The 19,701-nt window shown below is 36.4% G+C and overlaps 3 protein-coding genes across 4 annotated transcripts; 2 read left to right on the top strand and 1 right to left on the bottom strand.

Moving 5' to 3' along the window:
- Positions 1,422-3,771, top strand: LOC18780540 (mitochondrial import receptor subunit TOM70). 2 transcript variants are annotated; one of them, XR_002271181.1, is made up of 4 exons: positions 1,422-1,808; positions 2,070-2,258; positions 2,731-3,395; positions 3,482-3,771. XR_002271181.1 is itself a non-coding variant. In XM_007212660.2 (3 exons), the coding sequence occupies exons 1-3, from the start codon at positions 1,629-1,631 to the stop codon at positions 3,226-3,228; spliced, it is 867 nt and encodes a 288-aa protein (XP_007212722.1). In that variant the 5' UTR covers positions 1,422-1,628; the 3' UTR covers positions 3,229-3,771. The 2 variants fall into 2 exon arrangements, 1 of the variants encoding a protein (XP_007212722.1); XM_007212660.2 differs by having other exon boundaries at positions 2,731-3,771.
- Positions 3,959-6,496, bottom strand: LOC18779644 (acetylornithine aminotransferase, mitochondrial). Its single transcript, XM_007213739.2, has 3 exons — positions 5,946-6,496; positions 5,379-5,813; positions 3,959-4,726 (listed from the first exon to the last, which is right to left on the bottom strand). The coding sequence occupies exons 1-3, from the start codon at positions 6,363-6,365 to the stop codon at positions 4,187-4,189; spliced, it is 1,395 nt and encodes a 464-aa protein (XP_007213801.1). The 5' UTR covers positions 6,366-6,496; the 3' UTR covers positions 3,959-4,186.
- LOC18779394 (probable potassium transporter 13) lies at positions 12,833-18,282 on the top strand. Its single transcript, XM_020563162.1, has 10 exons — positions 12,833-13,584; positions 14,589-14,820; positions 14,917-15,165; positions 15,305-15,355; positions 15,505-15,765; positions 15,844-15,896; positions 16,091-16,205; positions 16,535-16,789; positions 16,888-17,410; positions 17,540-18,282. The coding sequence occupies exons 1-10, from the start codon at positions 13,531-13,533 to the stop codon at positions 18,003-18,005; spliced, it is 2,259 nt and encodes a 752-aa protein (XP_020418751.1). The 5' UTR covers positions 12,833-13,530; the 3' UTR covers positions 18,006-18,282.

Genomic DNA, 19,701 nt, shown 5'->3' with positions numbered 1-19,701 from the left:
AAAAACATAGTTTTTGGGGAGCTCGGTGTATGTAACAACACTAGCCTCTCTGCACGCGCTTCCGCGCATGCGAGAGGTTTTTTTTAAAAAAAATTTAAATTTATTTTAGAATTAAAAAAGATAATGAATATTTGTGTTCCATAAAAATAGGACCCATTATCTGAATTTTCTTTTAATTTTAATTTTTTTAATACGAAAAATTGTGAATTTACCATATTATCCTCATTTAATTAATAATTTCAATTCTTAATGTTTGCATTAATCAAGGGCATTTTCTAGTATTTAGAATGTTTCACCATTCTCTGCCTTTTGCTTTATATATATAGATAGATAACTACCCTGTTATCTTTTATTAATTCTAAAAATAAAATAAAAAAGAAAAAGAAAACCAATTGGCACATGCGTGAGCATGTGTCAAGGGGCTAGTAAAATTTTAAAAAATAATAATTTAACTAAGTTAAGAGCAGTTATCCATGCACTCAAAGTTTTATGTTTGAATCCCTCTTTATGTAGTTTGTGAAACCAACTCAATTGTGTATTGATGGTAATTTTATATACAAAAAAGTATCAATAATCTATCATGCTAATTATGGTCTAGTTACCTCAAGGTCCATGTCAAATTTCTCTACATGTAGTTTGTGAAACCAACTCAATTGCATATCAATTAAATTAGACAAGTATCTTGATTATTGTCTGATGAACTTATAAATGTTGTGAACTAAACTTATTAAGTTGGATAAGTGGAACTCATAAAGGCTAACTTGAACTCAATTTCAATCCATTTTCAAATTGAGCTATCAAATGAGGTCGAAAATCACAATTCACGAAGGCCTCAGTTACTCAAACCCTCCCAACCCTAACCTTGATTCAGCTTTTTGATCCCAATCAAAGTAAGTAAATTTTGTTTTCTTAAGATGAGTTGAGTGTGAGAAAATTGTGAGTTCAAAACACGAACTTTTTGCTGAAAATATCATTCTAGATTTGCAATATATATATATATATATATATATATAACAACAATGTATCAAATAAATATAACTTGAAGGTGGATAGAAGGATCTATTTCTATCTTTGTTCCATTTATTTTAGATCATTTTCTTGGATTTTATGTTATACAATATTAATAGATTTTAAATTGTTTGCATTAAATCAATTCTATGACGGGATAAGACGATCTAAATGTATTAATAAATTCTAATGACGGATAAAGAAAAAGGATATCATGCGATTTGATGATTTGGTTGCGAAGCTTCTAATTAAATCAGCTAATTACGATTTAATTTAATTCCAGTCTAAAATTAATATTTTTAATATAATCACCGAATCAAAGCTCTCAATTTGTCGTGTTAGGTTGATTTACATGTCGGCAGTCACGTGTGACCCCACCCATAATTTTTTTTCTTTTTTTGCAAAAAACGTATAATATTTTTGAATTTAAACAAAAAAGGAAATCAAAATCAAAATCGCTGTCTCATACTCTCAGGCTTTGTAAATCACAATTCACAATCACTCAAACCCCAAACTTTCTCTCTCTGATTCAATTTTTTTGGGGGTCAAAATCATAAGCGAACGCTGAACAATTTTGTGAAATTTTGGACGGCTGAGATTGGCGGGCAGAGGAGGATAGCATGGCGTCGGCGCCGGTGAACAAGATCGAGCGGGCCCACCTGATGTACCGGGAAGGGAGGTACTCGGAGGCCCTAGGGTTTTACACGGAAGCCCTATCCATGGCCAAGACGAAGCCCCAGAAGATCGCTTTGCACAGCAACAGAGCTGCTTGCTTCTTGAAGCTTCACGATTTCAAAAAGGTTCGCGCTTTTTTTTTTATGTCGTTTTCTCTCTTCGTTTCTGTATAGGAAGTTCTCTATTTCTGAAATCTTGATCTCAAAGGAGTTGCTTAGAGCTAGTAATTTTTGTTTTCGAATGCTAAGTTCGGTGAGAGAGAGGAAATCGCGAGTTCAAGACATGATTTTTCTGCTGAAATTAGTGTTCTGGAATCTGATATGGACTTGAAGGATGAAAATATGGCTTAATTGGTTTATTAATTGACTATATTTTGACTATATTAGGCTGCAGATGAATGCACCTCAGTGCTTGAGCTTGATTTCAATCACACTGGAGCTTTGATGTTGCGGGCGCAGACCCTAGTGACCCTCAAGGAATATCACTCAGCTCTCTTTGATGTTCATCGGCTGATAGAGTTAAATCCATCATCAGAAGTGTATCAAAACCTTCAAGCCCGTTTAAAGACACAAGTGGTATAATTCCTTTGTTCTTGCTGCTGAATTTTTTGTTGTTTTACAGTTTTTTGATACAGGTTTCTCACATTCTTATTTAGTACATTAGTTGAAGATTAGGGGCTGTTTAAGATTTTTTTTTGGTCGAAAGGGGCTGTTTAAGATTGATGCATAAGTTTGGTGGTCAGTTATTTTATTATAGAAGGATTTGCATTTGGAACCAAAAACCGGGGAAAGAGATTCTTTGTTCCTACCTGTCCAAAAACCTCTAGGGTTTTGTTCGTTGTTGTTTGAAACACTTTTTTGAGTTATAAGCATCATCATCATCATCATCATCATCATGTTTGCAATTATGAACACCACTGTTGCAATAAATTTACAATTATGAACATCATCATCAGCAGCAGCAGTGCAGCAGGTGGTGAAATCATAAATTTGCAATTGTCAATTTCCTGGCTGTGAGTAAAGAATTATTTTTTCTGCTTGAGGAAAGTCCCTTGCTCCAATACCTGAATCCGACGCAGAGCTAGAAGAAGAGGAAGAAGACGAGGATGAAGTAGAGCTAAATGGATATGGGAAGGAAGAGGAGAAATACGAAGGACAAGAAGGTGCAGTATTTTCAGGTGCAGTAAAGGATCAGTTTGCTGAGGTTAATAGGACGACTGCTGTTGCTGATGTTATTCCCCCCAAGACACCAGTAAACAAGGAAGTTCCTGAACAAGGAAGGGATCCAAAAGTTAATTACACAAAGACTACTTCCCCAGCTGAAGTTGCTGCCCCTCGTGCAGAACTCATCAAAGTACCGTCTGAAAAAGAAAAAGGATGGCAAGCAATCCCAAAACCGAAGGGGCACTCTTCTCTGGACTATGCACGGTGGGACACAGTAGAAGATGACTCTAGTGAAGATGACGACGACGACGATGATGATGAAGAGTCTCAACCTCAGTATAGATTCCGTGTAAGAACTGTTGGTGTCCGACCAGTTAAGTGAAGAGGCGGCAGACGAACAAATGTACACAATACACAAGATAGATAGCCATCATTATTGCTAAAACCGGCCACAAAGTCAATATCACAGTGAATTCAGGAGGGGAAAGTTCTTGTAGTTTCATATTCAGAAATTTTGAAACCTATGAGAAAATTGGCTTCAACAAGCAGGTGAGCTTGGAAACATATCATTTGTAAGAAACAGGATTCTGCATTTTAGTTCTCTGGCTGAAGTTGGATTTATTGACTTTGTGCAGTTCCTGTTGTGCTGCGATTTTCAAACAATTCATGCTGTGACACAAAAATAAGTGGAGGCTCGGTCCGCAAACAGTTGAAATCAAACATGTCCTGGCTGATTAGTGCTTACAGGGTCGGGTAAATTATTGGTTCTGTGATGGCGTTTGTAAATTTTTATTGCAGTGCTTGTAAGAAAATAATGAAAACTAAAAAGTTTTCAAGATTGCTACCATATTCAAGCAACTTGTTGACCAGAAAGAATGATACAAACTTTTATTTATTTATTTTTTATTGTATTTTCTGGTGTCACGTCATGAGGAGTATGTAAATCGGTAATCATTGATGGCTTGATTTCTGTTTTTTTTTAAAAAAAAATTCAGAAACGAATAAGAGAATTTGCCTAAAATTTGTGAGGCAACCACCTTCTTAGAAGTGTTTTGAGCCGCCACCCAATATGTCCATCCAAATAACAAGCAAACTCAATAAAAAAACACTGAAGTAACATTTAAGCGCTTTTTTATTTCTAGTAAACGGTTCTAGAACCTAGATATAACATACTAAGATATACCTAGAAGAAAAAATATATATAAAAAGAAAAGCCAAAAGAAAATAGAGTTCCCATGCCAACTTTTGCCATTTGAGCTACAAAAATACATCGATATCAACAGAGTATCTTAAGAAGCAACAGCTACAACAATATATTATATGATGCAATTTTCTTCCTCCTAATTTGAATTAGTTGCATCAAGTACTGGCAAAGCTCGGTACAAGATCTCAGCTGCAACATCAAGCTCCTGCTCTGTTATGATCAATGGAGGCACGAGCCTCACAACGTTGCCTTTTCCAGCAGTCAATACTAGCAAGCCAGAATTTCTACATGCATCCACAAGAGGTGAGGCAGAGACATCCAATTCAATTCCAATAATAAGCCCGAAGCCACGTACTTCTCTAACATGTGGGCTCCCTCCCATCTTCTGCTTCAAGATATTTTTGAAGTAGAGACCTTTCTTGGAGACGCTGTTCAAAAAATTGGGATTTGATATTTTGTTGAGAACGGCTAGGGCAGCGCTACAGACCAGAGGTGCACCAGCAAAAGTACTTCCATGGTCACCGAAAGCTATGGTGGAAGCAACTCTTTCGGTCAACAATGCTGCTCCAATGGGTAGGCCTCCAGCAAGTGGCTTAGCAAGTGTCATTATATCTGGGAATACACCATATGCCTCATGAGCCCAAAGATACCCAGTTCGGCCTAAACCACATTGAACCTACAGGAAAAAAGTGAAAGAAGCACAAACATAATTAATTGAGAGAAATTGAAATCATAGATAAAATACATGTAATCCGCTCTATAAACTTGAACCCTTGAAATTGCACCAAAAAGAGACTAGTGGTATAATGTATAACTTTCAAATAGAATATGATGATGATTATGATAACAAGTAAAAAACACCAACAAGAACAACAATTATGTATGCACAATGCAAAGTAATAAGTATCCAAAAACTGCAAACAATGGAATCATTATATTGCGCATGGTCATGTATGAAGTTTGGCATTTGAGAATTCCAAATTATAGTTTGTTTGATATACGCACTCCCAACTCTATGAAAGCAGAAGATAAAAGGGGCAATGGGGACAAAGTTGTGGATTTAAGAATTGAGAAGGAAGGAAGAAACTAATACAAGAAAATCAAATACATAATTAAGAAATATTTTCAAGAGCCTTAAAACATGGACTGAAAGACGAAATAGAATCGATCCAATGCAATTGCTACCTTAAACCAAACAAGATCAAAACCATTTTGGGGCAAACATGAAAGTATAGAACTAGTGTAAATAAGATATACTAGCCAAACAATACACCATCTAGTTGCACTAAAATTTGGACACAATCTGAAGATAAAAAGTAGCAGATTACCTCGTCGAACACCAGAAGAGCACCAGCATCATCACAAGCTTTACGCAGAAACTGCAAGAACTCCTTTGAAGCACTGTATATTCCTCCTTCACCCTGGATAGGTTCGACAAAAACCGCAGCAGTTTTTCCAGGCTGAATCAATTCTTTGGTAGCTTGTATATTTCCATACTCTACAAATGTGATTCCAGGCATGACAGGCTCAAAAGGAGACCTGTAATGCTCTTTGCTAGTCAAGGCAAGAGCCCCCATGGTCCTCCCATGGAAGCTGTTAGTGAAAGATATGAAGCTTGTAGCAGGCTCTTTTGCATCAGGATTAGTGTGTCTCTGAAACTTCCTTGCAAATTTAATGGCTGCTTCGTTTGCTTCAGTTCCAGAGTTTGTGAAAAACACACGGTCTGCAAAACTAGAAGCCACCAGATGCTTTGCTAGTTCCACCTACATACACCAAACAATTTGGCAACATAAAAAACTTATCTTTAAAATCAAAACTTTACATTTTCTCTACATTTTCTCGGCAACCAAACAAAGCATAATTCCAAACAAAAAAAATCAAGATGAAGGCCAAACCTGAGGGATGGAATAGTACACATTGCTGACATGAGTGAGGGTACTGGCTTGCTCAACCACAGCCTTGAGCCAGTCCTCATCGCCATGGCCAAGCGCATTCACCGCAATCCCAGAGGTCAAGTCCAGGTACTCTCGCCCCTCGGCATCGTACAATTTACAACCTTTGCCACTGGCCAACACCACCGGAGTTCGCGCGTAGGTCTGCACCACGACCTTGGCCTCTGTCTCTATAACCTCCCTGCTCTTCGCAAGCCCTAATTTTGACGCGGTATCTGGTACTTCCACGTCCACGCTAAGGCAAGCGGTCACCGCTCTCCGGCCGTTGATTAGTTGGACCCGTCCGTGTGAGCTGGGGCCGAATCGACGGCGGAGATTGAGAGGTTGAGAAATGGGGTTGGGGGAAACGCGGAGGGAAGCCATCCTCTGTTTTCGGCTGCAAGGAAAACGTTCGAAATAGGGGTTGGCGGAGGAGGCTGCTTTACAGGCGACAATTGGTAGGAAAAAGGGTCGAAAATGGAGAGAGAAAGTGAAAGTATCTCATCTCTTAACCTAAAACGACAGCGTTTTTAACGTGTAAGAATTTTAATTTAGGAATTTTGAACAGTGTCAACTTCAGACAGATTGACGACTGGGCTTGACAACAACTCAACCAGTCTGTTATGCGTAATGGGGGCGTCGAACGTAAAAACTTAGCCAACTTCAGTCCATTCCCTGTCGATAAAAACCAGAATTTTGAATAAGTTTTTGTTTTATTTTATTTTTTTAATTTTAAAGACATTTTTTATTGAAAGGGGCGATAGTATACTAAACTCACACACACTGTAAGAATGCTAGAACTCGAATTTAGGAACTTTCATGAAGGAGCAATTACTCCAAACCACTACATTAGTGAGTCTTTTGCGAATAAGCTTCTTTTTTAAAGTGTAGCATGAATTTTGTTTTTGTTAAATCTTTGTGGTTTTTGATTGCTTTGTTGTTTTGGGAGTTTTTAATTTGAGTTTTCAAGTTTGATGCCTCTTTGGTCCATATTTGAGAAAAATACATTCATCTTTTTGATGAGGATATACCATGATCTTTCTTTTTTCTACATAAATCTTTGTGGGGTTTGATTGTTTTCTGCTTTTAGGTTTGATGGTGTGGATATTGAATCACTATGTCAATCTGGAATCTTGTTGGATTATTATGTTGTTTGTGTTGTCTTGATATGTCTTTTCGGTTGTTTACACCTTAGACGTGGCTTAGATGATTCCTTATATAATGAATTCGATGATATTTCAATTAGACTACACACACTAATATCAAGACATTTTGATAAAATTTTGTAAGCCGTTTGACACTATACTTCAAATATTATGTATATTTAAGAAGTATAGCCACACAATCATATTTTAAAAATATTTGAATATATTTAATGAGTATAGTCACACAACGATACTCTTATATATATTTCCTTCTTTATGTATTTGAAGTTCTAATAAAAGAAAATATGAAAAACATGTACATTAGACTTCTTTATAAGAGTTGACGCATAACCTATCAATCATAAAATCTTACTAAATGATTTAAACACTCATAAACTGCAGGTTAAACAATTCTTCCAATATAAAGTTGCCCATAATAATCGAAAATACAAAAAATTTAAAAACATGGTGGTTCCTTTCCATCACTGTAAAGGTTAAATGTAAATCAAGTTAGTTGATTGCCTAATTGAGTCATTGGTGTCCAAAAATTTCTTCTACCAAAACAATATTGAACTATTTCAGCAAGAGAAACACTACACCCTAGGCTTGCCCACTTAACCTAAAGAGGAGAAACTTTAGGTAACGAAACATTAATCGGATGCCAAGCCCACAAATATTCCAGCAAAACCTACTAATGAACCCCGATAGACCCCTCAAGGCCGATCTCCTTCGCCTTATCAGAACGAACACCACTTTAAGTAACTAATAAATGTAATTAAATAACGCTAAATATTATTTAATTACATAAAAGATAATAAATAATTAATTATTGACCTAAAGAAACTAATTTTATATTTATTTAAAAGAATAAATATCTCCAGACGAAAGTTCGTCGGCACATATTTATGCCTGAGACAATTTTCCAGATTGGACTTCTCTCGAAGATGTTTACTGAGAAACGTCTATGCCGACTCCATTTCGTCCGAGCACGGTATCTGCTGGAAAACTTTTGTGGAGAGATGTCTCATCCTGCAAATTGTTGCCGGTATAAGTTTGTGTTGACGAAAGTTTGTTGGGAAAGGGTTTTTGTTTCTTCTTTTAAAAAAATATATAATTAGTTTCTTTAGTTTAATATATGTATTTAATTAATATCTTAGCCTTTTAAAATTACTTTAAGTGCCAATTATCTTTTAATTATTATCTATTTAGTAAACAATTATTTTACTAATTTCATAAATTAATTAATAAATAGTAATAAATTATTTTAATTTATTTTCTGGACTTCGTTTTTGAATTTTTATATACAAAATTAGTTTGTTTAGTTTAATATTTGCAATTAAAACATTTAATACTAATACTAATATATAATTTATGAATTTAATTAAAATATTTAATAATAATTATTCACTAAATAAATAATAATTAAAACATAATTAATAATGAAAGTAATTAAAAAATGCTAAGGTATTATTTAATTACAAAAACTATTTATTGACCTAATGAACAAATTTTATATTTAAAAAAAGAAAATGACAGACGTGAATTTTAATAAGTTTAATGAGTATAGCCGCGCGGCTATACTACTTAAAGATTCGAATTTGTTTAAAGCGAATAGCCGTTCCGCTGGACTTTCCAAATATTTTAATATATTTAAAGCGTATAGCCGCGCGGCTATAATATTAAAATATTTGAATATATTTAACGAGTATCGCCTAGTGGCTATACGATTTTAATATGTTTAAAGAGTATAGCCTGTCGGCTATACTGTCCAAATATTTTAATATATTTAAAGCTTATAGGCGTACGGCTATACTATTACAATATTCGAATATATTTAACGAGTATAGCCGTGCGGCTAGACTATTCAATATTTTAATGTGCATAAAGGCTATACCGTTAAAAAGTTCGAATATATTGAAAGAGTATAGCTGTGCGGCTATACTATTTAAATATTCAAACCCTTTCCAAATATTTTAATATATTTAAAGCGTATTTAACGAGTATAGCCGTTCGGCTATACGCTTCAAATATATTTATATTTCTTTCTTTATGTATTTGAAGTCAGTCTTCGATCCTTGCAGCCTCGGTTAGTTCTTCATTCATTTCAAACGACATGCTGCTTGGAATTCGACTTTTGTAAATGTCAATCTTCGAAAGACAACGCGTGTTATAGTTGAGGGCTAGTGTGAGAGACTTTTCAGCATCATCATACTTCCCATTCTTCTACATGACTGATGCAGAAGAAAGCACTTTGTTTGCAAAAGAATACCCCATTGCTACACCCTTTGAAAAACACCCGTCACAACTTGATCTTTGGTGCCAGACGCGGTGCCTGACATGTTGGTTGCCAAAGCGTTGGCATGGTTGCTTAGACAACTTATGAGAATAGTTGCAGTTCCGACTTTGTCAGCCTTGTCAGCGCGCCGATTGGATTTAAGGCACTTGATGCAGGATGTTGGTACCTCAGCACTGTGACATTCTGCTGGGATTAGTTTGTCATCTGCATTTAAACGGTTGACAAGTTATTAATTAGAGCACTGACCAGTGGCCTGTTTACATTGTAATGTTTGTCTCATTAGGGTTGGTTTGAAGTGAAGATCATCTCTCAGATCAGACCTCTTTGCTGTCATTGACTCATCATGTATATGATGCATGAATTGCATGCCATGGTTGCATTTCTACACAGATTTACTCATTCTCTTTCTATGGAAACAAAATTAGTAAAGCACAATTTTATAGAACTTCAAGTTTTTTACTGCAATAGATTTGAGTCAATTTTCGTTTTCCTGCTAACAATAGTTGCTGGAGATTGGTCATAATGTAGATGTTATTATATGGTTGAGATGCATCTCACAGACTCGCAGTGTATCTCAGCCATCCATTTCTATGCACGTATACTAACTTGGGCCTAGCAAGCGCAGCCCGGTTTTTCTTCAGTAAATGTATGCAGTAGGGGGATTTAGCCCAGCCCAGTTTTTATTAAGTAAATTTCTGGAGTAGGGAGATATTAAACTTTATGTAACGCGAAGCAGTTACTCAAGTGGTTAAGAGCAGTTATTCTTACACTCAAATTCATGTGTTCGGATTCCCCCTCCTTATTATCGCTTGTATGAAGAATTAAAAAAAATGTTTTTGTTTGCTTGCTAAGAAATTGCAAATCCTAAAATAGTTGTTAGAGATTGGTCATCACAACTTGAGTTTATGCAGGGACAGTAAACTTGTGATGCCTAAAGGTTGGCCCAATTTCTTGGTATCAAGTCCATCAACAGCCTTGCTTGATGCACTTCCAATTCACACTGATAAAGCCTTTTGCACTCAGAGATCAAACTGAATTGGCAACTGCAGGATCACCCTTTCCCTATTTAGACTTATTATCCCATAAACACTCATGATCAAAAGAAGATGAGTCAAATATCTACTTCTTATCACATTAAGATTAAATGCAGTCTGAAGGTTGCAATATGCCAAATCAGAAGACCTGCAATTATGTGCACCAAATCAGAAGACCTGGAATCATGGGCATCAAATCTCATAAATAATGAAGTATCTTTTCCATCTGTCCAAAACTCATATTAATTTTTTCTCTGTTTTGTACAGAGACTTATGATTCACTTGAACTCCCAAGTTTCAAATCCAATTAGTTGTCGAGTGGGGTTATCACGGTGGTTGTGTCCCTCCTCCTTTTCCCTTGCTTGGCACCCACGATCAAAACTCTAGGTTTCTTTCCTCCAAATATAACCCCAAAAAAATTCCAGTTAAGTTAGATTCAAAATGCTTGGATATGTACAACTTTTTTGGGTCAACATCAAAATGCTTGGCAAAAAAAGGCACCAAAATGGTAGTAATGACAAGTTTGTGAAATGCTCCTATAAACCCACAAAAGTTGTCAGTCCTTTTCTTGATTGTCCAACAACTCAACGAGTACGCTATTAATAAAATATGATTAACTTGGGGGTTTTTTTTTTTTTTTTTTCCACTTGATTATGCGAACTCTGTGTTACCTTTTCTTCCAAGTCGGCAACCCTATTGAGATCCTAAGTGTCAAAGATGTCAAAGATGTCAAAGATGTAAAATCAATCCAACTTCAATAATTGGGTGAAAATTGCATCAAGTCATGAACTCATACATAAGAAAGAGGTCATATTTCTATGGAAATAAAATCAAAGCATGCATGCCCAATTCTTTGTCTATATTCTTTAAGTCAATATAAGCAATATGAGGTCCAAAACAATCAATTGGGCATAGTTTTCCAATATCACAGAGAATGCCAACCAGAAACTGATGAAATTGCATGCATAATTGTACACACCAACCAAAATGAAACAGAGTCTAATTTTTTTTTCTGGGTTCTTTTTTATATTGCCTACTCTTATTGGTTGGCAGCCAAATGTGGCCAACAGGCTGGACCAGTGGATTTGAGTTTTGTTGTGTTGACTGAAATATATGCATGAATATATGCAAGCCCAATGAGACCATGCATGAATATATGCAAATCACATGTGACATGCAAAGCTTTTTGTGTATCTCATTTTGCCATTGTTTTTAACAAAAAGAAGGAAACAAACTTTGGTCCCAATTGTTTACTTAAGATGATTTGTTAGCCCATCCATTACACTGCCCACATGCTATGCTGCAGAATTTCTTGCGTAAGAATATCCACACAAAAAAAGTGGCAGAAAAATGAGAAAGACAGGCAACGCATGTCTTCCGTACATAGTTCACTGGCTTTGGAGTTCTCAAGCTCTTCCTCTGATATTTATTTTTGGTTTTCTGCTCTTGTTTTCTGCAGTGTAGAAAAAATCTGGTGGAGGCTTTTTTTGTTTTGCCTTGACAGTACCAGATTATTCCTATGCAGAAAATTTAGTTGCCGTCTGTCAGGATACCAGCTCCCAATTTAGATATTCTCAGTTAGATGTGACTGGTTAATTAATATTTTCAACTCAATATGTCATGCTATTGCTTTTGTTCTCACTCATTTTGAAGAGATTACTAATGTTGACTTCTGATTTCTTGAAGTAAACACGCACACAAAATAAGAATGCCATTGGGAAAAATGACGTTGATTTTATTCTGAACCGGTTTCATATTAGGAGCACGAAATTCAGATGCAGGGTAAATACTTTTATTTCTAAATTATCACCTTTTATCAATATTGAAATTGCATATGACTAAACCAAGGTGGTTGGTGTGAGTGGTTCGGCACTCTCATTCCTTAAGAGAAGGTCAAAGGTTCGACCCCTGCTCTCGTATGGAATCACCACTTTAGCCAGTGCTTTACTCTTGACGGGTCGACCCGATGTGAGGGGGATTAATCTGGGTTATGATTAAGGCTTAAAAGTGACACTCATAGTTGGGGCCCATCCAAGACCACCTCATGGTTCAGACAAAAAAAAAAAAAAAAATTGCATATGACTAATCAATTGTCAATTAAATCTTCAAATTCACACGTATTTCCATGACTAACTATGATTGACCTCTAACATTGCCGTACAAGAGTATCTTTTGTTTTGGACGCCGTACAAGAGTATCTTAGGTTTAAAAAAACAAGATATTAAGTTATGTTGTAATTCTTGAATCTTGTTCATTTCTCTTTAATAGAATTAAATATCTACTTTTTATTATTATTTAAATATAAATAATAGTCTAATTTAAAGTTTCTCACACACACAACTTATGTTATGAGAGTTCGAACCTGAGACTTCTGGTCTGCAAATCAAAGTCATTTTCCACAGATGAAGTCTAGTTGAGTAGAAAAGGACCTTGACTTACATATCAGAGGTCTCAGGTTGAACCCCCATGTCATCAATTATGTGTGTGTGAAAAAACCCTCTCTCTTGTAGTTTAGAACGGAAAAAAGCCTCAACTTACATACCAGAAATCTCATGTTAAACCCCCATGTCATCAATTATGTGTGTGTGAGAGAAATCCCCTCCCCTATAGTTTAGAGTCATTATCACTTGTACTTTTAAAAAAATCTACTTCTTAAGTTGATTAATCAAGCATTCTTTAACATTAAGAAATTGACCATCTTCAGCAAACATTCAACAACGACCAAACAAAAAAAACAAAAAAAAGAGGAAAGAAAAGGCAGCATGACTTTTCTTGACACGTAACTTGTAACTTGCGCACGTATCCCTTGAAAGTTCGATTCTTTATAACTGCCTTCTCTTCTTCCCTCCCTCCCTCTTTCTGTTTATTGCCGTAAGTGGCTTCATTGAGCACAATTTCACTAGAAACTTTGAAACCCAAGTTCGGATCTTTAAGTTCTGCTTCTATCTTCCACTATTTTCCATTTGGGTGCTCTTCTTCTTCACAAGTTACAAAACCCATTTCAATATACACAGATTTAGTGGTACCAGACCACTGTGTTGAACTTAACATTGACTGAGAGCATTGGGGCCTGAATGGCAAGGCAAATGGACACAGAGTCGGCTTCTGTTTTACGGGGTTTTCGACCGGTGAGTGTTACTACTTTCTCTGTTTCGTTATGTTCCTATGCCCATTGTTTTTCTTTCTTTTTGTGTTTGTTTCCAGGGAAAGTAAAGTAAGCAACATGGGAAAGGAAAGAGTGAAATTTTTGAGTCTTGTGTTACCATTTTTTGTTTTTGAAAATGGGTTTTGTTGTTTTTGATTTCAAACACTTTCAATCTTTATCATGTGTTTTCTTCCGGAATGTTCTTAGCAACCAAACGACAGATGCATTTTCTTTTTAATTTTATCACTATCTTTTGGTCTATGACTGTCGATCTTATCGACTTACTAAGACTATATCTCATTGTCATTTTTGTATTCCTGTAAGAGTCTGACTTGTTATTTGTGTTCGTACAATCACGGAAATTCCTCGTTTTCCATGTTACTTTTGGCTGTGATATAAAGTTTATGTTTTTCCATTTGTTTGGGTATGTGAGCTGATTCGGGACAGTTGCTAAATAATTTTTGTCGTGATTATATGTATTGTTTTGTAAAATTATATTTTATCTATTCAAGAAAACTAAGTTGAGTTTTCCCATGTCAATCACCTTCATGGCTTCTTAGTTTTCTTTCACTGGTGCTGCATAAACCATAATTTTTAGAGGCTTTCATCCTTAAATTCACGAATTCAATCTACCTTTATTTGCCTTGTTAGTTTAGTACTTCTTCACTTCTAACTAAGTGATCCTTCTGTTTGAGCATCATCAATTCATTTGGTTGCATTGAAGACAAAGGATGTGAGAAGAACTCACCGTGTCCGAACTCCAGGATACCTGGAGTTGATTTCAACATCCACAATTGTCGGTCTAGAGAGTTTAATATGGTTGTGGACTGGATTAACTCATTATAGAGAACACATTTTGTCTTAATTCTGTTCTGCATTTCTTTTCTTATTGGTTTTTCCTCTGCTTGGTTATATTAGTAAATGGAATTCAGTTCACTTTAAAATTTGCAAACATAGTAACACTTATCTTACTTGTTTTATTTGCAGAATCTGTACAAGACAACTCTATGCCTTGCTTATCAGAGCCTTGGTATTGTTTATGGGGATCTAAGCATATCCCCCATATATGTCTACAAAAGCACTTTCTCAGGTGATCTGCATCTTTATGAGGACGATCATGAGATTCTTGGAGTACTTTCTATCGTTTTCTGGACTTTGACTCTTATCCCCCTTTGCAAGTACATTATATTTGTGTTAGGAGCAGATGACAATGGTGAAGGTACTTACAGTAACCTCAGTTAACTTATAGCATATCTGGGTTTGAGATTATAATTGGTTCATGTTGGACGTTTGAGATTCACTTTTAGTTTTACAGGTGGAACTTTTGCTTTGTATTCATCACTATGCCGGCACTCAAGAATGGGCCTGTTGAACACAGTTCATCCTGCACATGAACGTATATCTTCTTACTGTTCTGAAATACCTACCAAGGATACAAGAATGAGCTTACTCATAAAAGAATTCTTTGAGAAGCATAAGAGTTCTCGAATAGTATTGCTACTTGTAGTTTTCCTAGGAACTGGCATGATAATTGGTGATGGTATCCTTACTCCAACAATGTCTGGTATGATTTCTAAAATTATCTCTCTGGCCTTTCTGATTGACCCTTTCTTCAATTGAACATGGGAGTATCTTCCAGTTCATGGTTTCTCTCTGCAGTCACTGATGTTGACCTAATGAGGTTTTGTTATATATGCTGGCAGTTCTTTCTGCAGTTTATGGAATCAGAATTAAAGCTCCGGATTTACATGAGAGTAAGTGAATCACAAATAGATAAATAAAATGTTCTTTGTGTGAATCACAAATAGATAAATAAAAGCTCTGATATCATGCAATATAATTTTCACTCAATTTTTATGGAGAACTACCTTTTCTAATTGCATTTTACGTTCATACATGGCAGATTATACTGTGTTCATAGCTTGCATCATCTTGGTCGGGCTTTTTGCTCTTCAGCATTATGGGACACACAAAGTTGGGTTTCTTTTTGCTCCAATCATGTTAATATGGTTGCTATGCATTTCTGGGGTAGGCATGTACAATATCTTCTGCTGGAACCCTCGTGTTATAGGTGCTCTGTCACCCTACTATATTTATAACTTCTTTAGAAAAACTGGAAGAATTGGGTGGAGTTCCCTTGGAGGCGTTGTTCTTTGTCTCACAGGTTGGTTGATAGGAAAAAGGTTCTCTGTCGCCCTACTATATTTATTTCTAAGGCTAAAATAATATTTGTCTATGACAGGTACAGAAGCAATGTTTGCTGATCTTGGGCATTTTTCCAAACTCTCTATCAGGGTGACTTATTCTCATATCTTAATTTGACTCCTTGAAGCATAAAACTGCTTAATAGTTGTTTAGTTGTCTTTTAAGGATTTTTGGTTGATGGACAATTTTCTCTTGCTTGTTTCTAGCGGTACCACCACATGTATAGCTGTTTTTCTTCGTTCTAGCCATTCATTTATGACTTTTTTTTTTCTTTTTTCTGGCAGATTGCATTTACAGGCCTTGTTTATCCTTGCTTAGTCCTGGCATACATGGGAGAAGCTGCTTATCTCTCCAAGAACAAAATGGATATTAGTAGCAGTTTTTACAAGGCCATCCCTGGTAAAGCTGGATTAATATATCTTTCCGGTGTAATGCACCAACTAGTTGTTTTAATGAGAAACCATTCTTCTTATTAGGGAACTAAATTTCAATTCTCCAAAGCAATGATTTCGACAAGTTTAGCTTCCACTTCCAATTTAAGGCATGTCGTTATTCTTGGGTATAGCAGGCTTCAAAGTATTGGGCGATTATTTTTAATATCCATTATATCATTAGCTTTTTTACTGTGTAGTAAACCTTTATTGTAGCTTCTGAATCTTTAGAAGTGTCAATCTGTGTGCATTCTTGTACCAGTTTTGGATTTGATCTGATCTCTTTTTGCTTTTCAGAGGTTATGTTTTGGCCAGTACTTATTATCGCAACTCTTGCTTCTGTGGTGGGAAGTCAAGCAATAATTTCAGCTACCTTCTCAATAGTCAGTCAGTGCAGGGCACTGAGGTGCTTCCCACGTGTGAAGATCAAACATACATCAAATCAGATACATGGGCAGATATACATACCTGAGGTGAATTGGATGTTGATGATTTCATGTCTTGCTGTCGTTATTGGATTCAGAGACACTCGTATGATAGGCAACGCATATGGTTTGTACTCTCTCTCTCTCTCTCTCTCTCTCTCTCTCTCTCTCTCTGCAGTTTTGCGTTTCTGAAATAAGCATTTTTACGCCATGTTGCATGTTCAGGGCTTGCTGGAGTGACAGTGATGTTCATCACAACCTGCTTGATGTTCTTAATTATTAGCACGGTTTGGAAGAAAAATGTTCTTCTGGCAGTCTTGTTTTTCGTAGTCTTTGGATCTCTAGAACTACTCTATATTTCTGCCTGTCTTGGTAAAGTACATCATGGAGGCTGGCTTCCCCTTCTATTTGCTCTTGTAATCGTGTCTTTGATGTCTATCTGGAATTACGGGACCATGAAGAAAGATGCATTTGAGCTGGAAAACAAGGTATCATTGGATAGGCTTATAAGCCTTGGGCCAAGCCTAGGTATAGCAAGGGTCCCTGGAATCTGCCTACTTTACTCTAATGTTGCCTTTGGTCTACCTCCAATGTTTGCACATTTTGTCACAAACTTCCCTGCATTTCATCATACTCTCATCTTTGTGACCCTTAAGTCTTTGATGGTTCCAAAAGTTCCAGTTGTTGAGCGTTTTCATGTAAACCGAATTGGCCCACCAGAATTGTCTATTTTCCGGTGTATTGTAAGGTACTTTCCATAAAGTTTTTGTGGTATGAAGCTGAACTTCATCATGTTTTGCATGAAACTGAATTTTGATTCTTAAATATTCTGAATCAAGAATAGTTCTTGAAATTCTTTAATGCTGTTATGAATCAGGTATGGATACAAGGAAGTGAGAGATTGCTACAACTTTGAAACCCAACTGATTGAAAAGGTGGCAGAGTTTTTGAAACAGGAGAGTACTATTGAAGACATGACAGTTAGAGGGCAGTCACCAAACCAGATATCTGCTGCAGTGGGAAACGAGGTTTGTCGTGACATTGCTGAGCAGCGGAGGAAGGAGGTTAGTGGGGGCAGTGGTGAGCAGTGGAGTAACACAGGGTTTCACAGTTTGGGATCCTGTCAGGAGATGAAGAAACTCATGGAGGCACGGGAAGCTGGTGGCGTGGCCTACATGATGGGCAATCCTTATATTGTGGCAAGTGGGGTATCACCATTCCTGAAGAAGTTTGCCATTAACATTGTCTATGGTTTTCTGAGACGGAATTGCAGGCGTCCAGCAATTGCACTTGGAGTTCCACATACCTCACTGCTTGAAGTGGGAATGCTTTATCAGGTGTAACTATAGCATGTAGTAAATAAACTCAGAGGTAAGAAAGGAGGTTGACAGAGAAAAGTTATTTTTCTTTACCAAGCTTTTTATTTGATGAAATAGAAATGCAGTTGATATGGGGCATTGACAGGATGTTTATGGTTAGCAAATATAGGGAAAAATGTGCTTAGCTGTGTATATGGTGCAAGTTGTAATCTGATCATAGGAAACTTAAAATGAAGTGCTAACAGCCAACACTCTTATGTACTTCACAAGATATATATAATAAACAAGAAAAAAGTTTTGGCAAAAAACTCATGTACATGGTGTTTTCCTTTTGTCGAACTTATTTACTCTAACCTTCTCCATGTTCCATTGGTTTATGAGAGGAAGAACTTAATGATACATTTTCTCAGGCATATAAGTCCCTGACTCCCCAACCCGGGTGTTGGGACCCGAGACCTACACTTTGATTCTAAACTTGGCAGCTAGGACCCTGTTGAAGAATATGAAGTCCCACAAGTTTGATTCTAAACTCAGATTCAAATTTTCAAACCAATTAAACTCCTTTTCTCATTCCAGTCCATTCCACAACCAAACACCACCTTAGAGTTTGCGTATGACAATTGGACACCCAATTGAGGATTGATGATAATAAATTTGGTATTATAAAAATTGACAAATAACCGTATAAATATGGTATCATATTGTACGGCTACGGAGCTGCAACATACCCTAGTTAACTTGAAACTTAATTTGATAGCTTAGGGGCCAACTGCCTGGAGATGAGAAGTCAATTGTGTGACCACAAATCACTCCCTTAAATCAATGCCTTACAGGGGCAGCCTCACACTTGTTGCCTGTCAACTTTTGGGGTCTGCGTTTCGTTAATAAATTATATAACATCTTCCACTATATTAACCTTAGTGCACAGAACATATTTTCTCAGGCATTTTTCTCTCTCTCCCTCTCCAAGCAAAAGGGCAGGCTCTATGTATTATTTTTCTTTAGCTGCCTATAGCATTTTCTTCAATGCATCTAGATGTCTACTTATTCTTACTGTATTTCTCTTGGCTTCACTTTATGTGTTCTTGGCCATAGAGAAAGCCAAAATCTTTCATGAACTGGCAGCTTTGGCTTGTAAGCAAGAAGGCAGGAACTTGGTTCATCTGCAGTTTCAGGAGACCTCTGCATATAATCATTCAAATGGCTCATATTACAATGATTTTCGAGACCGGTGAGATGATATTGATAGAAGATCTAAAGAAATGGACGGCTGTGATCGTCAAGTCAACCATGAAATCTTATGTAACAATCATACACAACTAAATTGTAGTTCTTTTGGGGCTTCACTTAGTAAAATTATTGTTGGTTCCAAAAGGAAAATATTGTCTACCAATTATAATATATGATTTACTCAATACATCTCTATTCTGGGCTCCACTTCAAACCCATTTGCTAGATTTGATTGGAAACTTGCAGTTTTGGAATTTGTCATTATAGAAGGCCCCATACTTTTGAGACTGGCTTTATGGACCTCACCAATGGGTCACTATTTGGTGTGGGTTGTCCCAGGTGAGCCACTAGAGTCTATCTCTGGTGAGAGTTTATCATTTTACTACCGGCATGATCAAAGTTTGACTTCAATCATACCATTTCTTGGGTTGAAATAAATAAAAACCTTTGCCACATGAGCAATATGGCATGCCTACGAGCGCCTTATTCT

This window comes from Prunus persica, chromosome G4 (genome assembly GCF_000346465.2).
Source record: "Prunus persica cultivar Lovell chromosome G4, Prunus_persica_NCBIv2, whole genome shotgun sequence".
NCBI lineage: Eukaryota > Viridiplantae > Streptophyta > Magnoliopsida > Rosales > Rosaceae > Prunus > Prunus persica.
Note: the sequence above shows the minus strand (reverse complement) of the source record. Positions and strands in the feature narration are given on the sequence as shown.

Excerpts from the sequence above, each read along its gene's own strand:
- LOC18779394 (XM_020563162.1), top strand. The coding sequence starts at position 13,531 with ATGGCAAGGCAAATGGACACAGAGTCGGCTTCTGTTTTACGGGGTTTT. Across the intron at positions 15,356-15,504 it reads AGCTCCGGATTTACATGAGA|ATTATACTGTGTTCATAGCT; the intron begins GTAAGTGAATCA and ends CATACATGGCAG. Across the intron at positions 16,206-16,534 it reads TTTTTACAAGGCCATCCCTG|AGGTTATGTTTTGGCCAGTA; the intron begins GTAAAGCTGGAT and ends TTTGCTTTTCAG.
- LOC18779644 (XM_007213739.2), bottom strand. The coding sequence starts at position 6,365 with ATGGCTTCCCTCCGCGTTTCCCCCAACCCCATTTCTCAACCTCTCAAT. Across the intron at positions 5,814-5,945 it reads TGTACTATTCCATCCCTCAG|GTGGAACTAGCAAAGCATCT; the intron begins GTTTGGCCTTCA and ends TGGTGTATGTAG. Across the intron at positions 4,727-5,378 it reads CTCTTCTGGTGTTCGACGAG|GTTCAATGTGGTTTAGGCCG; the intron begins GTAATCTGCTAC and ends TTTTTCCTGTAG.
- LOC18780540 (XM_007212660.2), top strand. The coding sequence starts at position 1,629 with ATGGCGTCGGCGCCGGTGAACAAGATCGAGCGGGCCCACCTGATGTAC. Across the intron at positions 1,809-2,069 it reads AGCTTCACGATTTCAAAAAG|GCTGCAGATGAATGCACCTC; the intron begins GTTCGCGCTTTT and ends TGACTATATTAG. Across the intron at positions 2,259-2,730 it reads CCCGTTTAAAGACACAAGTG|TCCCTTGCTCCAATACCTGA; the intron begins GTATAATTCCTT and ends GCTTGAGGAAAG.